Source organism: Notothenia rossii (assembly GCF_949606895.1).
Source record: "Notothenia rossii genome assembly, chromosome: 2".
Lineage (NCBI taxonomy): Eukaryota > Metazoa > Chordata > Actinopteri > Perciformes > Nototheniidae > Notothenia > Notothenia rossii.
The window spans coordinates 69,199,487-69,220,422 of record NC_136904.1 but is presented as its reverse complement, the minus strand read 5'-3'; the positions used below and the strand labels follow the sequence as shown (position 1 = coordinate 69,220,422).

General features: G+C 40.5%; 1 protein-coding gene across 6 annotated transcripts in view; it reads right to left on the bottom strand.

Annotated features, from left to right (window-relative positions):
• Window positions 1–20,936, bottom strand: part of LOC307028427 (histone deacetylase 4-like) — a 176,910-nt gene that overhangs the window by 22,858 nt on the left and 133,116 nt on the right. For 4 of the 6 annotated variants that reach the window (XM_079663429.1, XM_079663431.1, XM_079663434.1 and 1 more), the window contains 10 exons: window positions 17,237–17,518; window positions 14,574–14,763; window positions 13,371–13,504; window positions 12,170–12,272; window positions 10,145–10,191; window positions 5,469–5,576; window positions 3,349–3,404; window positions 2,717–2,804; window positions 1,896–2,015; window positions 1,710–1,807 (listed from right to left, as the gene is read on the bottom strand). In XM_079663429.1, coding sequence (XP_079519555.1) covers window positions 1,710–1,807; window positions 1,896–2,015; window positions 2,717–2,804; window positions 3,349–3,404; window positions 5,469–5,576; window positions 10,145–10,191; window positions 12,170–12,272; window positions 13,371–13,504; window positions 14,574–14,763; window positions 17,237–17,518 — 1,226 coding nt within the window. The remainder of the gene's footprint in view (window positions 1–1,709; window positions 1,808–1,895; window positions 2,016–2,716; window positions 2,805–3,348; window positions 3,405–5,468; window positions 5,577–10,144; window positions 10,192–12,169; window positions 12,273–13,370; window positions 13,505–14,573; window positions 14,764–17,236; window positions 17,519–20,936) is intronic. The other 2 variants (XM_079663430.1, XM_079663432.1) reach the window with 1 other exon arrangement.

Genomic DNA, 20,936 nt, shown 5'->3' with positions numbered 1-20,936 from the left:
CATCTATCTACAAATGAAGAAAAAACCGATATGCCCGTTATAATCGAGCAGTAACTATTGTTACTAAACTAAAAAAAGGACAGCATAGATTGTTAATAAATAAAGCATAGTCAGCAAAGTAAATGTTTATTTCAATCTAACCTAAAGTGTGGTCCTTTACAGCAACCTCTGTGGCCCCGGAGATGCAGAGAAAGCACAGAAAGCTGTGGAGAGTTATTCTGCAACCGTTGCCATTCACAACATTTGTGAAGAATTGTAGCAGAATATAATATTGTCCATCAGAATAAAAGTGGGTGTTTTCATTTTCCACTCATTTTTTGATTTATATGTATTCAATATTTTAGCCAAATATTAAAATAAAATCCTAGATGTCATGCATGTCAAAGCTAGACATTGATTTGAGCTATCTCAGGTTAAAAATACCATTAGCACACAGGCCATGCACTTTTTTCAAATGAATGTAAATACTGAATTGGATTGGGAATTCTAAGGAAACTGCAACAGCTACCGGCTTCAGTGATGGCTTATAAATAATGTCTGTATGATATATGTATATTTGGTGGTTGCCATCAGTGCATTATGTACACATGTGTGGAAAGAGGAGGATGAAGGGGAAAGAAACAATAAAAAGTGAGGGCACACAGGGGTCTGGGGTGCATTAACAGAGAGAGGTGTGCTTCCGGGGGTTTGCGTGCCGAGGGCTGCGAGAAGACAGCGGCCTGTCGGTTTGAAGGGTTTGGCATGGGGCCAGACGGACGCATGGTGGCGAACATGGGTTCATCTTCAAAGAGCGCTGGAACCAATCCAGACCTGCTCCTTACCAGAACCAGAGATGGTGATGAGACATGAACATGTCTGTGGTGAGTCCATGTCTTTCGAGCTGGGTGTGCGTATGTTGTGTGTGTGTGAGGTTATAAATAGCTCTAGAAAGTGGACCTAATAGAAATCAGGCCTGGCATTAGGAGCAGCTCCCTTAATACTCAACAGCCCCCAATGGATCGTTTGTCAAACTGTGCACTACAGAGCACTCCATCAACACCTTTAGCATAATGCCTATACACAAATTAGAATGCAGAACTTGTACGGAACTGGACAACATTTGTAAATGGGGAGCAGTTTTGATTTGTAGATTGATAAGAATGTTTGAGCGGGCTTTATTTGCATGGTAAGCAGTTGGTGTAGAAAGAACCTGATGTGCAAACAGAAGGGCACTTTTTGGAACACATTTGCTATTTATTTTATTATTATATTATTTTTTAAGTGATTACCATTTTTAGTCCAAGCAGTTTTGACAAATCATGTTTTTGCAGGCTTTGGTTGCATGGAGGTAAACAGTTTAAAAATATAAGGTACAAAACACAAGTGCCAATTTCGGAGTGCTTTGCTCTCTTTTATTTGTTTATTTTCACTCATTTGCAGAGATGTATAGAGAGCTGTCAACGTCAGCTCTCAACCCAGAATACGTCTACATTTGCTAATCGTACTGCAACAAAAGGAAGACCGCATTGAAGACGAAGCCTTTGTCTCGATATTTCCTCGAAAAAACAAGTGCCTCGAAATATTGGCCGTTGACACAAGAGGCTAACTTGTCATCGGACCAATAGTTGATTTGTAATATTTTAACACCACAATGTATGTAAATCTACAGTGGGACCACCAAAATTAGAGAGAATATTTCTCTAAAGTAGCATGTGATATCAGGGCCTTACCTAAAAGCAGCCAGGTACTCCACGTCACCCATGGGAGGTTCAAGTCCTCCTGTAAAGGCCATGTTCACGTTGAAGCCTACGCCTGCTTCACTGCCCACCTGCAACACAAGAAACATGGGCACCGAGGTTACTTTGTCCAAAAGGGAGACAGGCAGCCAGAGAGATGGACTGGGGGTCCTTTCCCACCTCCTCAGGTGCTCCACTGCCAGGGAAGAAGTTCCCATCATCAAAGCGATGCAGCGACAGGTAGAGAACGTTGGGGTCTGCGTAGAAGGCCTGCTGGGTACCGTTACCATGGTGGACGTCCTGGAAACATTGAAAAGGGATGGGTTAGGATAAAATGTAACAGAGAGTGGTGTGCAAGGTTTGTAAAAATGAGGGAGCAGCTCTAGAGTCATAAGACAAGTGTAAATGTGTAATCGGTACATTTTGAACAACTTAGTGCACTAAGACAAACTGAATGATGCTCAGAGACTGCTAGACAGACGTGTACCGGTACCTCAGCTGCTCTGATGTCAAAATAAGATGGTCAGCAGGATTCAATAAAACACTTCAAAGGTAATTCAGAAAAACATCAGTTGAATGACCTCATTGTCTCTTTCCCAAGAATGCTTTAATAAAGCGGTCCTAAAAATGTCCCCTGATGGCTGGACGGGCATGACAATGAGTTCGCTAGCTGCACTAAAAGTTCCCCTGTGACAGACAGAGGAAATGAAAAGGACCTTCAAAGGCTTTTGGCAACGGCCATGACGAGTGAGGGAAGCCGCTGAAGAGCAGACATGACGGAGACTTTGTCATTTTTCAAAAGAAAGACAGCGTCTGACCTAAATAGACAATATTTGAAGCCCTTTTATCCTCTCATAACGTAGCTTGCCTACCCATTTCTGAAAGCAAATAAAACTAATGAAAGCACAACATAAATAACTGCCACCGCAACAACACCAGAGTGCATTCTCTAAATAGCTTGTTTTGTAATAATGACCCATTGTGTTTTATGTTGAACTCACCCAGTCCACGATGAGGACTTTACTGACGTTGAGTCTCTGCTGCAGCAGCTTGGCTGCTATGGCGACTGAGTTGAAGTAACAGAAGCCCCTGAAAGGAGAATGGACAGTAATTCAATGTAGTTGAACATACTTTATTTGCCCCTTAATGTAATTTCAAGGATATCACAGGTAAAAGTGTTATAGGTCAAAAGACCAAGTGCATTTATCAGTCATTATTGCACAGCATATTAGAATACTCAATTCTGATTGGTCAATCTGGACATTTCAGAGGTTGCTTAGTAATACTTAAATACAGTCATGCCATTAAATCAAATTTTAAGAACAACACATTAAATGCCCACTGTGCATAATTAAGTAGAAGCTTTAATATGTGCTGTACAGAGGACTATTACAACATGGAATGCAAATTGGTATATCACAGATACAATATCACACTGTATGTGTGACATTAAAGACACATACAGTGTCTTAAATGTCCGTAAGACACTGTATGTTCTTACGGCGTTTTATTTTGGATACATTTAAGGCATGGAGGAACTGTGTAATAATAATAATAACGTATTTATAATAGGGCTGCAATAAAACAGACTAGAGCTTATCTATGAGCTGGTTACATTTCCTCATGTACTTACATTGGCGTGCTCTCCTCAGCATGGTGTCCAGGTGGTCGAACTACAGCAAAACCATTCTGTCAGAGGGAAAGAAAATCATTCACATATGTTAAGCTGTTACTGGAGATAAACCAATAAGGTCCTTGCTAATTCTGTATGACCTCAAACCTGCTAAAATCAAGTTTGTTTATATTGCACATTTTGACAAGTGTAGACCTCATGTATTTAAAAATAAAATAAAACAAAAGTAGGCAAAGTTCATAATTGAAATAACAAATGTTATTAGAAAGAAAAGGGAAGAAGACAAGAAGGTAAAATAATTGTTTTATGTTAAAAGAAAATCCTGTTTCGTTTTAGGCCCTAAAAAATGCGATTAATTTTTGAATGAATAGTAGGAAGAATTATTCCAGCTCCAATAAGGTATTTCGACTCAACTCCGTCATTTCCTCGGACCCCAATAATGTAAAGCAAAAATGATTTAATCTTTTAACTTCACTTCTAATGTCGGTCAATACCAAACATAATCCTATCACAATTCATTCTTCAAAAATGCCACCATATCTGACATTTTCTAACGGGTAGAGTAAACAATAAGTGTGCGTATCGACACACATACAGAAACATATGCTTACTTCGGGTCATTTAAGGGGACCTTTGCTAAGGCGTGGACATGCAGGACTCCAAGCAACAGTTTTCAGGGCACCCGCTGCTATGTGAGGACATTAGATAGATGTCCATGCTGATGTGGAGCGAGGCTAGCTGGACTAATGATGTTGAGTCAGCTACTGCGGATTAACAGCCTGCCGGGAGTTTATTGTAAAGACAACTGCCTCAGCTGGATCCAGACACTCGGTTAACTCAAGCCGCGTAATACAGTACGTACGTAGGTGTGAGAATACGTAACAATGTATTAAGATAGAAGGGAGGGGGGAATAGAAGTGATTGGAGTGATAGTCGTGTGTGCATGAGTAGATTTATGGCACTGTGTAGACTTCAGAGAGTAGCTGGCACTGGAATTTGGTCGTTCGGCTGTTGAGGATCCTCAGAGGAACATCTGTATGTGTGTGTGAATGTGTGTGCATGTGTACACATGTGCATGTATGTGTTAAGATGAGGTTAAGCTGAGGGCAAGTTAATACCTGTGAACTTTAACCCTACATTCTTCATGTTTGACCGAAAGTTCAAGGTTTGTCCTCCTGGGATGTGTAATCCTTTTAAACTCCAATCACACAATGTTCCATATAGGAAGAACAGACCTAGATTTCCTCATGGTAATGATTGCAAGAACTTATAGTGAAAAATATGGTGAGCTCATGTCCTTCAGAGGAATGTCATTAGTCTAAGTTGGTGCTAAGCTAACGCTAAGTGCGACTGCTGCTCTGCAGGTGTCTGTGGTGTAATGCTTATAAAAGAGGCCTGTTAGTGGGGAGTGCAGTGCGAGTGCTCCAGGCCCCCCTGCTGGGTTCAAACAGTAAGCAGCCCTCGCCACAGACACAGGAAGGCTGGCTGGTGGGCAAAGCAGGAGGGGGGGTGGGGATGTCTGTCTGGGAGGTGCTAACGAGACTGTAGGGTGGAGGGAGGGTTTGCTTTTCTCTAGGTGTTTGGAGGTGTGGAAGGATAGTTTAGTGCTATGAGAGGCTAGACTCAAAGCATTATGTGTAATAAAGTGTATAAAGATCTACACAATAAAAAAAAGCAAAGAAATACACATTTTTTTTGTATTATATTAATATATAGAGCCAAGAAAAAAGTATTGCAAATGTATAGCTTGTAAAACAAATATCTTTCGTGTGAGTTATCCAATGTAATGTAAAGCGCTTTGAGCATTCGTAAAAGTGCTAAATAAATGTAATTAAATTTTATTACATTGTTTTTGGTTAAAGACCTCAAACCTTATGGCGAAATAACCACACAGCTTTTGCTACAATTCAAACAAATTGTAAAAAACATAATTTAAAGTCTAAAGGTGTGGTTTTAAGAGGGGCTGAAATAATAAAACCCTTTAAAGTTGTTTTTTTGGATGGGGTACATCTGACATTTGTTTCATGTTTCTTAAACTTAGCCTTTACTCACTCCAATCCCTAAAAACATAGCTCAGCCATTACTTTGGGGATCATACGGAGTGGAGAAAGCCAACTTACCTTGAGTTCTCCTGATGCTACTTTGAAGACCAGCTCCACCACGGAGCCCACGGCCAGACGAGCCGCGCTGGATGAATGGACCTCATTCCAGATGGTGTCGTTATCCACCTGCAAACACACACAAATGTTCTGTTATGTGTTATTAATACCGCATTTACAAAAGGGCGTCAAAACATGCAACTTTATATTGTTTTCCATTCATTGAGGGACATTTACTGTTGTGGTTTATTTCAGTGTGATGGCGATTGTAAAACTGTGAGGACATTTGAAATAATTTTGCTTATGTCATTTCACATCAAAGTGAGTCTTTGAAAGTAATAGTTTTGGGACTGCTGGAATGTTCTCTGAAAACAATAGAAACTGTGAGGAAGTATACATATTTAGAAGCTGAATCACACAGGCCACATCATTTCTGAACATTTATTTTTTCGCAAACACGAAGAAGCAGATATAAAATAACCTTGTTTCAAGATGTTCTTCAATACAAACTCTTCATTCTGGAATTTATCAAAATGTTATGTTTTCAATTCAAAAGATAAGAGTTGTTTTGAAACACATTTTCGCCAATATGTTGACAAATTAAATGAAAAAAATTGAGGTCACATGAAAAAGAAAATGTAAAGTCTGGGTGAAAAAACTATGGAAATTGAAGTAAGACAAGAAAAATACAGCTATTCTGCATTTATTTATTTGTTTTATATAGTAAATATAATAATTAAAGACTTACTGTATGTATGATTGTATATGTGTGTTCAGACATCAACCCACATTATTCTGCAGCATGCTTGACCCTCAGCCCCAATCACAAACAGCCCATCCACACACACACACACCAACATGCATTCAAGCCAAATGGAGCACAATACTCTACGTGATTGATTGTGAACAGGGCTATGCACAGGATAACACACACACCCTCCATCAGGCATGGCAGACAGGGCAGGCAGATGGAGCGCATGATAAAAAGGGAGAGAAGAAGCTGGCGAAGGAAAAGAAGAAAAGGAAAGTTGATGTGTTTGAACCGTACACACATGTGCTGGGCGGACCGTGCCAGAGCTCTGGTCGAGGCTTTCTGATGTACCCCCGGGGGCTCTCCTTTGAATATATTAACCTGCCAGTCACCTGCTCCCGTCAGACTGCTGGCCTTTTCATTCACACTAACGGCTTTTCAGTCAGTCAGCTGGTGCCCTCACCCCTCACCCCTTTAATCAGGCGCTGTGTTAAGAGTCTCGACTGGTTCTCTTGTCTGCAGTGATCAAGGTTGGAGGACAAGTCCATAATGCATCCAAAGAGGAAGAAAAGGCTCTTTCTTAAGTTGCAAGAAGACCATGCAATTAAAACTGTGGTGCACTTATTGTAGACTTAAAAAGTTGTAAGGGGGTATAGAGCAGGGGTGTCAAACATAAAGCGCACGGGCCAAACCGTCACAGCAAAGGTTCCAATCCGGCCCGTGGGATGACTTTGCAAAGTGTAAAAATTACAGATTGTTGTGTATTGGGTATATATACATTTTGAAATGTTACGAGTCAGGGGGATAACTTAAACTCTTTTCTTAATAGTTCCCATTTTAGTTTGTATGGTGGAGTGTCAGGATTACTGCACAGATGTGGAAATGTATGTAAAATGACTACATTTGTTAAAAAATATATCATTCAATGTGAACATTTTAAGAATATTCTTCTTGAAATCAAAACAAAGGGAACCATTTGGAGTTGTCGTTATTTATAGGTTATTATGCTATGAATTTTTATTTTCTAGCCAACTTGAAACCAAATTTGGGTGCAAGTGGCCCCTGAACTAAAATGAGTTTGACACCCCTGGTTTAAAGAGTGGCTGTGGGAGCAGAGTGAGAGGAGAAAGTGGTGTAAGAGAAAGACATTGTGTAGTAGCCGAGTTGTTGATTGAGCGTTCGAGAAAGCGAGGAGCCAAGTGAGTGAGTGAATGGGAAACTGAATCATATATACAAGTCAGGTTAATGAGCGCAAACAGATGCGGCTTTAAAGCGCCATGTGGAGAATGGGTGGTTTATTATTTCCCATGTTGATGTTAGTTTCGCCTCGAGCCAGGAGTGGGACGCAAGTTCGTCAGGAAAAAAAAGTGAAAGGGAAAGAGAAGGGTTAGGTAGAAAAAAGAGCGGGAACGTGCTGGTATGACGAAATGATGGTTCCCCACAGGCTGACAGCCTAATTTCAGCCCCCTTCCTCTGTAAATGTGTGTGTGTGTGGGGTTGACTTGTATGTGTGTGTATGACAGGAAGACAACAATTTATCCCCATTTGCCATTATAAAGGGCAGAACAAGGCAGTGCGGGGATCCAGCTCTTCTTGTTCCCACCAGCAGCAGCAGCAGCAGCAGCAGCAGCAGCAGCAGCAGCAGCAGCAGCAGCAGCAGCAGCAGCAGCAGCAAGCCTCGAGGGAGGGAGGGGGGAGGGGGAGGGGGAGGGGGAGGGAGAGTGGAGGTATGGACCACATGTAAATATAGGAGTTTAACTACAATGGGGTCGGGCAGCCGGGATCCTCTCCACATTATAGAGGAAATATGATGCAAATGTTCAGGTTCATATTTGTATTTTGTGCCTCTACTGTGAAAGGTTTACAAAAAAAGGTCTTTATTTCTCATACTGCCTGCGCTGCAGCACCTATTTTCAGCCTCTGTCTGAAACCAGAGCCAAGTCTGCTCTGATTGGTTAGCCGGCCGTCTCTGTTGTGATTGGTCAACCACTTAGAGAGGTCCTGCCCCTTAATCTATCATGAACAATAGCCGCTTTCCCACCAAGTACTTTTCCGTACTTAGTTCCCAGTACTTAGTCCCGCCGAACTCTTTAGTCGCGTAACTGTCCTCGTAAATCACGTTCACACCGGAATAAGTCCCTGAGGGAGGATTACACAAATGAAGCCGCTGACGTCACTTCTTGTTCTTCTGCTTTAGGTTTACTGGCAGGCCGCAAACGACTTCACGGCGTATACTGCCACCCGAAGTCCCGGAGCCCCCCGGACTCCGGGACTTTGGATGGCAGTAAGTCGCCACCCGAAGCCCCGGGTAAATCGCCAGAAGCGCCGACACCTCCTCATCACTCCACCGATCCCATGTTTTATTTTGTGTTGTTAGTCTCTCTCTGTTGGTGCGCTGGGCTAATGCTAATAATGCGAGGAAATAAAATGGCGGCTTCACAAAAACTTTTACGGAGCGTGGTTTGCAATTCGCCCAGCCAATCAGAAATTGGAACCTGTTTCTCCCCTGCTCTTAGCAGGGACTACAAAGGGGTGAAAAGGTTCGCAAAAAGTTCTAGTTCCAGATCTTATTGGTGTGAACGAAAAATCCCAGGAACTATAGGAGCTATTCCTGGGAAAGTGCCTCCTAATGTATTGGAGAACTAGCCAATAGAACCATGAGTGTTACCTAGTGATGTCACTATGTTAAGGAGGTAAACAAAGGAGTCCAATTGGAGAACTAGCCAATAGAACCACTAGTGTTACTTAGTGATGTCACTATGTTAGGGAGGTAAACAAAGGAGTCCAATGGAGGCATTTCTGGCAGGGGTGGGGTGGGGGGTGGGCGGTGTGGGAGAGAAACTCCCTCTGGAGGGAACACAGGGATTTTAGCCTTTGCAGGCCATTTACATAAAAAACAATACAACACACTACAGGAAAGGAAAACCCCTCATATGCATAGGGCCCCTTCAAGACTTAATTTTGTGTTAAAGCTTACATTTAGGGCTGGCTCAGGCTTACCTTGAACCAGCCCCTAGTTTTGCTCCTGTAGGCTTGCTGTCAGGGGGAATTCAACTTATGTCCCAGAAATACATGTTGTGTCTTTCACCTAGCATTATTTAAAAAGGTGTAATGTGTGACATTGAGCTTTAGAAATAAAATGTAATTGATTTAATTTAAAGGCCTATGCACGGTAGGTATATGTGTATTGGGCTAATCATTGGAAATCCTCAACAATATGGATAACAAGTCAACAGTAACACACGCATGCAGGTGCTAGACTGTTCCAGCATATCCATTTGGAAAAGCACTTCCAACCATCTACATCATTGCCTTAGCACACAAACATCCCCAAACAAACTGCTATGCACACAAACAAAAACATACCCCCCAACCGTACCAACGCACACACACACACCAACACACACAGCTCGTATGGTGAAAACATCTGGTTATAATTACAAACACGGCGGAAAGCCAAGCTACAGCTTTTGTTGCCTCTGGTCCTTGAAAGGCGTTGTGTGTGTGTGTGTGTGTGTGTGTGTGTGTGTGTGTGTGTGTGTGTGTGTGTGTGTGTGTGTGTTTGCAGATTGTGTGTGTGTGTGTGTGTGTGTGTGTGTGTGTGTGTGTGTGTGTGTGTTTGTTTGTTTGGTGGAACAAGAACAAATGGGACTCTTATTTAGGCAGGGGGCAGAGAGAGATTGGGCGCAGTTGTTATACTACTTTTTCATGAAGCTGAAAGTAGTTTCATTACAAAGTCAGATGCCAGTTGGGTATTGATTAGATTAGCACAATGTTGTAAAAAAAAGCTGTTAAAATAGTCTGTTACAGCAATTTTCCACTGGATAAGCGTGACTAACGTTGGCAACTTCCAAGTTATATCAGGCACACAAATTACCAATACTTAATTACACAGTGAATATTTGTAAAATGACTCAAGCATGACTTTATGAAGCAAGAAACTTACCCCTACTCCTCCGCATGGTAACCTCACAAACATGGGGCTCACTGAACCTGAGGCAGGAAGACAGAAAATGAGAATTACAAATAAAGAGCGAAAGGTCACCAGGTGAAGAGGTAACTTTCTGCACTCATGGGCACAAATACGCAAATGACCTCTGATTCTGAGCATTTGACTTTCTGACCTAATCTAACAACAAGAGTATACAGGGGCTTGATTTAATTGGGCAAGGTGAAGGGGGAAAACAGTATGCCATTGGCCTCATAATTAAATCCTCTCAAGAGGAATCTGTTGCTGTAAAAAATGGAAATGAGTGAACTTGTTTTGGTCTAGAGATTACAATTTTCTCTAGATGACAAAAACCTTAGTTTTTATGTCTGATTGGAATTTTGTACTTTGTTTAAAGGTTTTTAGACCAAAACAAATAACTGCATGGAATATCAAACATTAACCTAATGCCAATCCAGACAACTGGATCAGCATAGCAATAACTTTGACAAAAGATTAAGATTGAATTAAAACTGACACATTTATGACAAAAAAAAAGAAGACAATTAAAAGAAAAAAGTCAGAAAAATTAAGTAAAATACACAAGGTGTAAGCAGTGTTGGAAAAAGTATTCGGATCCTTTATAACAGTAAGTAAGTAAAAACACAAAATTATTAGCATTGAAATGTATTTCAAGTATCACAAGGGAAAGAACATTTGTATACTTATACATTGACTAGTTTGTCAATGTGGACTGCATTATACCATATCAGCATATTTGCATATGCACAAAGTAACTACCGGTAGTAAATGTGTGTTAAGTAAATATAGTGTGGTATAGTGTAGTAAAGTGTAGTGTAGTACAAAGTATAAAGTGGAATAAAGTAAACATTTGTCAAAAAAGTACTTGAGTACAATACTTGAGTAAATGTATTTAGTTACTTTCAACACCTGGTGTAAGGACTGTTCCCCGACTATAATAGAAACCATTAAGGACACCAATAAAGAAACTAAAACCAATACAAATGTCCATCTGAAGATTAGACTTAATTAAAAAAAACTGCAGAAATTAAAACTGCAGGTAAACGTAGACGAGAGTGCAAAAGCAGCATACAAACCAATGAAAAAGCATAATTTAATTTAATTTAACTGCATTCTTGGTACACAGCTTTTTGAAGAAATGTATTAATGTAAAAATGTACCTGCTCTTATTTTCAAAACATTGAACTAATCCCAATTCAGTGTTGACAACTGGACACGTGTTACGTTTAAGGAGTGAAACAGCAGACCTCTGAAGCTCTATGGTCTCAGGAAGCCACCCGCTTATTCTAAAATACGTTAGTATGTTCTAACAGTTTGCTTTTTTATACTTTCTTTTTGGTCTCCATTTTTATTTTTGGTGCGTGTGCAAACACACCTGTTTGCTGCTGAAACTGGTGCAGGATTATCTGGTATTTCTCCTGTGTAAGTAGTAATAATGAGGGGAATTTATGTCTGCGCTGGAATGAAAGCTAAGATGACCACTGGGGTTTGCCCCTTCTGCTCAAACCCACACGTATAAAGAGACTGCCTCGGCTACACCTGCACTTTGAGCCACTGAAGGCCAGACATAAGTGACAAAGCAGCCTGCGCGACTTCCAGTTAACAAGCTTCAGCAGTTCCTCGCCTTATCGTAACACCTCCAGGACTTTATTAGATCGGACCATTTGTTATGACACGGTTTAAGCATTAAAGCAGACTCCTTTTGCAGACGCTGCAGCTTCAAAGCATTCAAATTAACGATTTAGAGTAGGATTAAGTCTTCTTAAATGGACACACATGACTTAATATTGATACGTATAGTCTGCTTTGAGCAGTGTGTTTCAGCATTACAGCTTCACATTTAAGCAGAATACTTTAGATTAAGCAGGTGGTTGACAGCAGGATTTGCAGTCAGATTGCCTAGAAATCTATATTGCAGCTTCTATTTCAGCTCAAAATTGTAATAAGGTTTTTTGGGATATTGTGTGTGTGTGTGTATATATGTGTTCTATTAAGTCTTACAGTCCAGTTTCTGCCGCAGTGGGTTGGTTCCGTACAGCAGGACGTGTGCTTCGGAGTGGACCGTCTGTAACTCCTCCAGTGAGGCCTTCCTGCCGCGGATACACTGGAGAGGCCACAGGTAGAGAAAGATCAGACAAAGAGAATCACAATCAGTATTGATTCAACTCAAATTGACAACATACACACTACTGTGTTTTGTTTTGATACTGTACGTATTTCAAAGATGCTATGTTGTTTCCGAAAAGAAAAAATAAAGTTAACAAAAATGTAATAAATAAACAAAGTGGTGAGTGACAGAGTCGGCAAAGATAACGGAAAGGAAAGAGACACAATGTTATTAGTTCAGGGTCCATGCTCCGCATTTATGAAGAAGTAGTGCAGATAGGTAGGTTCAATGGTCTCTGCATGTATACATGTATTTATGAATAACAGTAGGAAGGGAAACTGGTTAATTTTCAAGCCATAACTAAAAATGTGTAATGTTCTTTTGTAAAGTGAAGAGTCAAGCGAAGATAGCTACACACTGCCCCCATCTGGACAATATGTTAAAGACTAACTCTTGAAGAGATTTGTTTCCAACAAGGATAAAGAAACAGAACACAACAGGAGATTAAGTAGTAGAGAAACAACACTGACATAATAACAATATTGCTCATAGTGCAGAGTAAAGAACCCACAATATTTTGAATGTAGCATCGGTATAAAACCATTAAAGTGCTTCTCCTTTTACTTTTAGTTGTGGCCTCTCAAAAATAACATTCAAGGACCGAAAAGGATAATTTTCCACCTTAAAACGTTGGCAACATCTGTTTGTTTAAATCTCTTCACTGATATCATACTGTGAATCTAACGTACATATTTTCCAGGATTTCACAGGAAGATGGAGATATGAAGAGCATACTGGATACAGGAGGGCGAGATGATTTAAATTAGATTGGTGTCAAGATGAAGCTTTTAAAAAGCAACTTACAGTAAACCATGAAGACACAAGTGCTACAGTACGTGCAGAAGTGTGTCTTTTTTTAAATTCATTTTATTTGCAAGGTGCAGTCCAAACAGATCCAGTTTTCCGTCTGCGATGGAGGAAGTCTTATTACTTATTTGACTCTCCGTTACTCCAGCAGAAGACAATTCAAATCTGTTCAGTTTGATCTAGAGTTTAACAAACATGATATCCTAATGCCGCACCCTGGGGCCTCACCTCGCAGTGCGCCCTGAGGCCTGTCTCCTGCAGGCGGGACCAGATGCTCTGGATGCGGCCGGCGTGCTCTGGGTGGCTGGTGGTGTTCCCGCACATACACTGGTGCTTCTGCATCAAAGAGTCGTACACCAGACCTGGAAAACACACACAGAGTAATTGTATATCTTCAACGCAACAAGATTCCTATAATCAAAGTCTTATGGTCTATTGCACCTGCTTCATTATAAACAAAAGGTCATGTTTAGATGATTCTGTACAGTAAATGACACTTGTTATGGTATATATTGTCAGAATACGTAGTAACAGCCTTGTGCACACACACAGTGAGTGTATGTGTGCTCATCATGCTGTGTAGTTCCGGGAAAGGCTTTCTCTAACCTGCAATCAGCAGGATTAGAGTGTTCCTACATGGTTGTTTGCCGCTCTGCTTTATGATAGATCTCTGAGTGAGTCAGTGTCCCTTAATGAAAACCATTATGAAAATGTGCGTCAAGAAGCTTTGTTTACTAGATAAGAAGATGATGAAACTGCTCTGATGTCAATGAACACTATCAGCATGCAGTATGAATGACGAAAAGAGAAGTAGTGCATTCATCAACCTGTGTGTTTCATCAGATAATAAGATCTTCTTGACATGAAATACGTTTTGACTAGATAGATGGAGCAGTTGAAAGATTAAAAAAGTACATTCAAGACACGATTCATACTAAATAAAAAGAACAGCTGACACATTTAAGATACAAATCATGTGGAATAAATGAACACTAAGGACTTTTCCTTAATTTCACTAAAACCATGAAGGCTGCAATTTCTATCCTATTTTACAAAAATAATAAGGACATATCCTTGTGTCCTTTATATACAGTATCACTGTTTTGCAAAGAGCTTTCATTTAACTCAAAATGTGTTAGTAGTTGAATTTTTTGGGATAAATGTCAAGTCGTTTTTATTATTTATTATTTTTCATTAAAAAAATTGTAAAATATATTGCGTTTGGGATTCAAGGCACATGATTACGCATGTTTTCAGTGTTTTCATTGTTAATCTTATAAGGTGTGTAAAAACAAGAGTTTGAATTTAACATTTATGGACAAACTAGGTCAATTTTTTTTTTTAAATAAATCTAGTGTTAAAAAAGTGAAACCTAACTCAAACCGCAGTGTGTAGGTGTAAGACCCTCATCATTTGTATTTTTCAACAGACCTGTAGTGAACCGAGGCTTGGTGGGGGGCTCCTGCACCACCATGGGGAAGGAGGCGGAGGCGGGGGACGACTGCGCCCTGGAGAGCGGGCGGTGTCCGGCGAAGCTGACCGATAATCCCGCCTTCTCCATGGAGGCCTGGTAGTCCCTCAGCTGGTGGATCCGCTGCTGCTCTAACAGCAGAGCCTGCTGCTGGCCCACACAAACACAAACACACACACACACACACACACACACACACACACACACACACACACACACACACACACACACACACACACACACACACACACACACACACACACACACACACACACTCACATGTTCACTGTGACTGCTGCGTTGCAATGTCTGTCTCCTGCCAGGAGATGGCACTAGATTGTCGCAAATGTCAAGCTGCTGTTATAGAATATACACATATGATGAGTGCACAGTAACATGTTGGTGTTTTTCTGTTCTGTACAGTAATGTTGAATATTTAAAATGATAGGTCTTACAATTCTTATCTTTTGAACATGTGGTTATTATACTATTTTGAAATCTCTTGAGTGTTTTTTATTCCTGTTATTATGATACCCCTTAATACGATTTGTTTAAATATTTATATTAACTTGAATTTATTGCGAATTATTTGTTTAATTATTTGTCCTTTCTTCCAAAAAACATTTGCTCTTAGATTCAAGGCAAACTTTTTAATTTTTTAATTTATACCATATGTACATTTTGACATACAGTAAAGATTTGTATTTGGAAAAAGCACATACAAGTCAATACATACAACTACATTTAAAAGGACTAGACTTAACAACAACAATGTTATTTATTTTCTTTAGTTGAGTTCACGTAATCATTATTCTATTTATATGATAATAAAAAGGGAGCAGCCTAGAACGAACAATGATATAATTGCATCCAACTGCGTTCAAATTGAAAAACACGTGTACTTTTATTTATGAATGATTTGACAGTATTTATTATAAGTGCCTAAAAGCTCTTCCCATCGAGTTAAATATCTGATCTTTCCACTGAAAAGAGTCTCGCCGAGCCATCCTCTCTGTTAAACCCTGATGGGCGTGTCTGCTTACACTGGGCGCCATGGCGACAGTGAGAGGAGTGCCTGATTGAATTTGGCTGAGCGGACAGCAGGGATGGGCGAGACAAATGAGGACATGGTGTCCTCCTCATGGTGTGTGTGTGTGTGTGTGTGTGTGTGTGTGTGTGTGTGTGTGTGTGTGTGTGTGTGTGTGTGTGTGTGTGTGTGTGTGTGTGTGTGTGTGTGTGTGTGTGTGTGTGTGTGTGTGTGTGTGTGTGGCCACAGATTGTGTGCAGTACAGAGATAGAGATGTACAAGTAGGTTTTTGTGTGGGTGAAAATCAGAATTCTGAAAACATGAGAAAGTGATTGTCTACTGTATGTGGTGTGGTGCTAAAGGGAGTGGCGTGGAGGAGGAACACGAGCCCTAAGCCATTCATAAAATAATACTCCAGAAGTAACCCATGTGTAAGTACTCTCTGCGTGACTAAAAAATAAAATATGCCGGAGAGCGGGCTGGATTGACAGTCGGGGAGAAAGGCGGATCGAAAGCAAGTGTAGTGTTTCAGATAGTACTCGCTCCATCTGTCACTGCTGTCAGATTTTGCTTACAGAATAATCACCACATTTAGACAACCAGAGAAAAGATTCCCCCATTATATCTAGTTATAGTAACGTAGAACCTGAAGGAATATGTTTTACACGGTGGATTGCAGTCAAATCAATCTGCAGAAAGAAGTCTGGTCAATTCAACGTCAGACAACACCATGAAATGCGTTTTAAATATTAATTTATATATTTGGGAAAGGCACACACTTGTGCATTTATGATGGCTACACTGTCCCCAGAAAAGAAAAGCACAAGAGAAGGAAGGAGGTTAAAGACAGAGCTGGACAACAGAGACATGGACAGAAAACGAGAGACAGGAAGTCAACTCTAAAGGGAACACCTTGTTTGAACAGTGGTGAATGGGAAATACAATATGGACTGACTTTGACAGTTATGAAGAAGAAAACAGTGCTGCGGTTATTTGCAGTTACATGGCTGTTGCATAGCTTTGTTCCTCAACAGACTATTTGTTCTTAATGGAAGCAAAACATTCGTACTTAAATCAATGAAATCATGCATATTATTCCTGACTCAGATCGGGTTTGATGCCATGTCATAGCAGATCAGTTTTCATTCTTTTATTTTTAGTCTCCATTTAATTGCTGACACTGCCTCACAGCATTTACATATTATTCATTTCAATCTAATCTAAGAAAACTACGACTACTTCGCAGACTTTTAACGTAAAGAGTATCCTCGTTTTGTACTATTCTTCATTATACATTGGTCCATTATAAAGTATTCTAATGTATTCTGTATATATTATCTCATGCATTCTTTAGATACCCTATAGATATACTGTGTATTGTTCTGCTGTTAATATATATATATATATAATATATATATTTTGACTCCTGTGCAATGCTATGCTACTATCCTGCTTTGATAAAACCATTTCCTAATTTAGAATCAATAAAGTATTTCTAATCTAATCTAATTTAATTTCCTTCCTTCACTCTTGTCCTGCTCTTTCCTTTCATCTCTTTATAGCGTTGTGTCTCTCTTATAGTCTTCCTCTCCTTACCTGTCGGAACATGAAGTCCTGCTCTTGGTCTCTTAGTCTCTCCCTCTTCTCTCTCTCCTCATGCTCTTGGGGGTCCTGCGGCTCCTGCTTGATGACCATCCCTCGAAGGGGCCCCATCTCCTGCGCTGACATAGGAGAGGAGGAGGAGGAGGGCGACAGGGAGAGGCCCTGGTGCTCCCTCAGCTCCTCCTCCGTCTCCTCCGGGTGGCTCTGGTGCTGCCGGCCAGGCCCCGAGGCGCTGGAGCCCACCGCCGACACCTGGTCCCCGGGCTTAGACATGATCTGGAGGACGGGATCAGTTAAGAGGTTTTACAGAGGTCGGATCTCCACTGGGACATGCACGCTTAAAGTCGAATCAGGAAAAACTATTTATTTAGCCTGTACGGGTTGGATTTGAGATTTTTGAATATTTTGTTTCCATAACATGTCTTCTTTAAGTGGAATGCAAGATATAAACGTAGGTATTAACTGTTGCGCTCACCACTCATATCAGTGTTTCCCATACATTGATTCATTTGTGGCGGGCACAAGTAAATATCGTCCGCCACAAATAGATACAAATGTTTTTGTTGTGGTCTAATGGATAGTGAGGTGGGCTGATGATCGGAAGGTTGCGAGTTCAAATCCCGCCTGGAACACCCTCACTAGTGTGCCCTTGAGTAAGGCACTCAGTTACTCCAGGGAGAACGTCCCTGTAATTGATCATTGTAAATCGCTTTGGAATAAGGCGTCTGCTAAATGCCTAAATTGTAAATGATATTTTTGGGAGAATAAACCCCACAGATCCTCAACTCCGGTGTGTCTCAGTCATTAACAACGCAGAGCAACAAGAACGTTGTCTGCTCCAACTCGCATCTATTTTTTAGAGTTAAAAATACAATTAAAAATAAAAACACTCTTTCCAGTTTCTTTGGTACATCTAGAACAAATGCATTCAAATACAACAGCGTTGCAATAAAACCTTCAAGCTCAACTGTTTTAAAGGGGAGAAATCGTCACAACATGAGAAATAGATTGTTTTTTACATTTAGTTGTTGTTTTATTGTTATTTTTATTATCTGTTGTGCTATTAGTTTGCCTTCACTTTCACAATCCAATTATCATTTGTACATTCATTTTATGTAACGATATTAAGGTGGAGGCTTTAAATAAGTCCACTGGATTTTCTGCCTCTTCCTGCACTGAATACTATTTGTATCTGATGTGTTTAATGCAAAAACCATAAACTAACCCTAACCGAGAGAACATCGGGACAGCGGCTCCACTGAAGATGTTTTTCATTCCAAAAATAGCTGAGAGAACAAAACATTTATGCAAAAGAACTAAAGGTTAACCAAACAAAAGCAAACTAATGGAGATAAACCAGACCTGTACTCTGAGCGCTGATATTTATTTAAAGATCTCCGTGACTATATTAGAAATACATATCCAGGTAGGAACAATGCCTAGGCCTGAGGAGAAGTGAGCAGAAGTCAAAAGAAAAAGAGGAAGAATTGCGGACTGGATCATTTTTGTTGTGGCAGCTGTCCCAATCCCTGTCGTCAAAGAACCTCAACCTTGATGTGTAGGTCATGATTGGAGTGGCCCACTGCTTCACACACACACACACACACACACACACACACACACACACACACACACACACACACACACACACACACACACACACACACACACACACACACACACACACACACACACACACACACACACACACACACACACACACACACACACACACACACACACACACACACACACACACACACACACACACACACACACACACACACACACACACACCTGGCATATTGCCCAGGGAACAGTCCATTGACGTCAGAGAGAGGGCTCTTGCCTCATCCCGGTCCCTCTTCTCCAAACAAACTCAAAACACTCCTCCACTGACTCTCACTCTCTTGTTTTGCTCCCTTTTCTCTCCCTCCAACCTTTTCTTTTTCTAAACAGCGGAAATAGTTGCTGGGATATGAACCATAACGAGGGGGGGGGGACAGACACTGCTGTTGAATCAATTGAAAGGTGCAGATAAAACTTGACACTAGCTGACTCTTGTCACTTTCTTTCTGGCTTTTGTTTCTCACACACTTCCACAACAGTGTTATGTAATTGAGTTGAAATCGCAGGTGCTTTTTGGTAAACAGCAGCAGGCTCTAGTTGGAGTTGTTACAAAATCCTTTCTTTGCTGCCAACACGTCGGACCGTTAAAGCCAGCATTTTCTGAGGGAGGGCCCCTTTTCATTGCTGACTTGACTAAAAAAAGGAAAAGGATGATTCATGTGGAGGATATCCACTGGATAGTTTGTGAATGTGAACTTATATTAATTGCAGCCATGATGGTCCTTATCTCTGTAATATAAGCTGGTATTAAATCCATTCTGCTGAGACATGCTGCTGCCTGGAGTGCCGTACTTCCACGTGTTGAATAGAAAGTTATTGTTTTTCCAAACCTGATTATGCAATAAGAAGTATTTCTTGGGGGTGATTCTACTTTTTCCATCATGATATGATGTTTGAGAGGCAGTTAAGAGACGAAACATGGCCGACTTGGGACTTCCATCAAGGAAGTTATGTTTTCTTTTGGGTTTGTTCGTTTTTTTGATTATTCAGCAGTATGAGGGGAAAACTACTGGTGCAATTTCATTCAAAATGGATGTAAGGGTGTAGAATAGGTCAAGAGAGATCCCATTAAGTTGTCGGACGGATCAAAATGAAGGGGCAGATCGACGCATTATTTTTTACTTTTCTTAAAGGGGCCCTTATTATGCTCACCTGCAGGTTGATAGTAGTATTTAGTGCCTCTACTGTGACATGTCTCCATGCTTTAATGTTCAAAAAGATCTTTATTGTTCTCATACTGCCTGCGCTGCAGCACCTCTTTTCACCCTCTGTCTGGTGTCAACATGCCCTTTTAGTTCACATCACATTTTGTAAGAATGGGACTGTTTGGTATAAACTTCCAATGGATATGGAAATATTCAACATTGTAAAAACACAACTAACTTAATAATCAAGCCAGAGCGACCAAATATCGGAGAGCTGAATATTTGCTACTGTGGGAAAAAGAAAAAAATTCTCGAGATGGCTGCATTTTGGTAACTGTCGGATCCTGTTTTGTAGCTGTTGGTGATTTTACCATTGTTGCACCCATAAATAACGGCAATTATTTGAGTTGGTTACGATGCGCTTTTGAGCCAATATTACTTAACCGTCTTCTCGCTCAAGTTTATTCTTGCTTAATCACCTATTCCTGCGTTTGGAATAGAGGAATACAAAAGGTTTGGATTAATGTTGGCAACCACTTAAAAGGTTGAAAAGGTTTTACTGCCAAACTTATCCCAGAGACAATCACACGTCAAGGCGTTTTTCTTCTTGATTTTGGTGGAAGAAAAAAACTGTTACCATGGCTCTGGCTAACACCCAAAGGGAAAGTCTTTTGGTATTTCAGGTGAGTGACTAAAATCATTTTGGAGTTCAGAGTTTCTTACTTGACATTAAAAGTAATAGAAATGTAAAATGCTGCAGAGGATTTCAGCGAACTGACCTTTACAAGCTTTGCAGAACTCAGAGTGACCCCAGTTAGCTGAATTACCACCATCCTCTGAGTCTTTCCACAGCAACAACTTTAACTTGTCACTGAAGTTAATTAAACACCTAAAGCTAGGGCTGTGCAGGAAAATTGAAG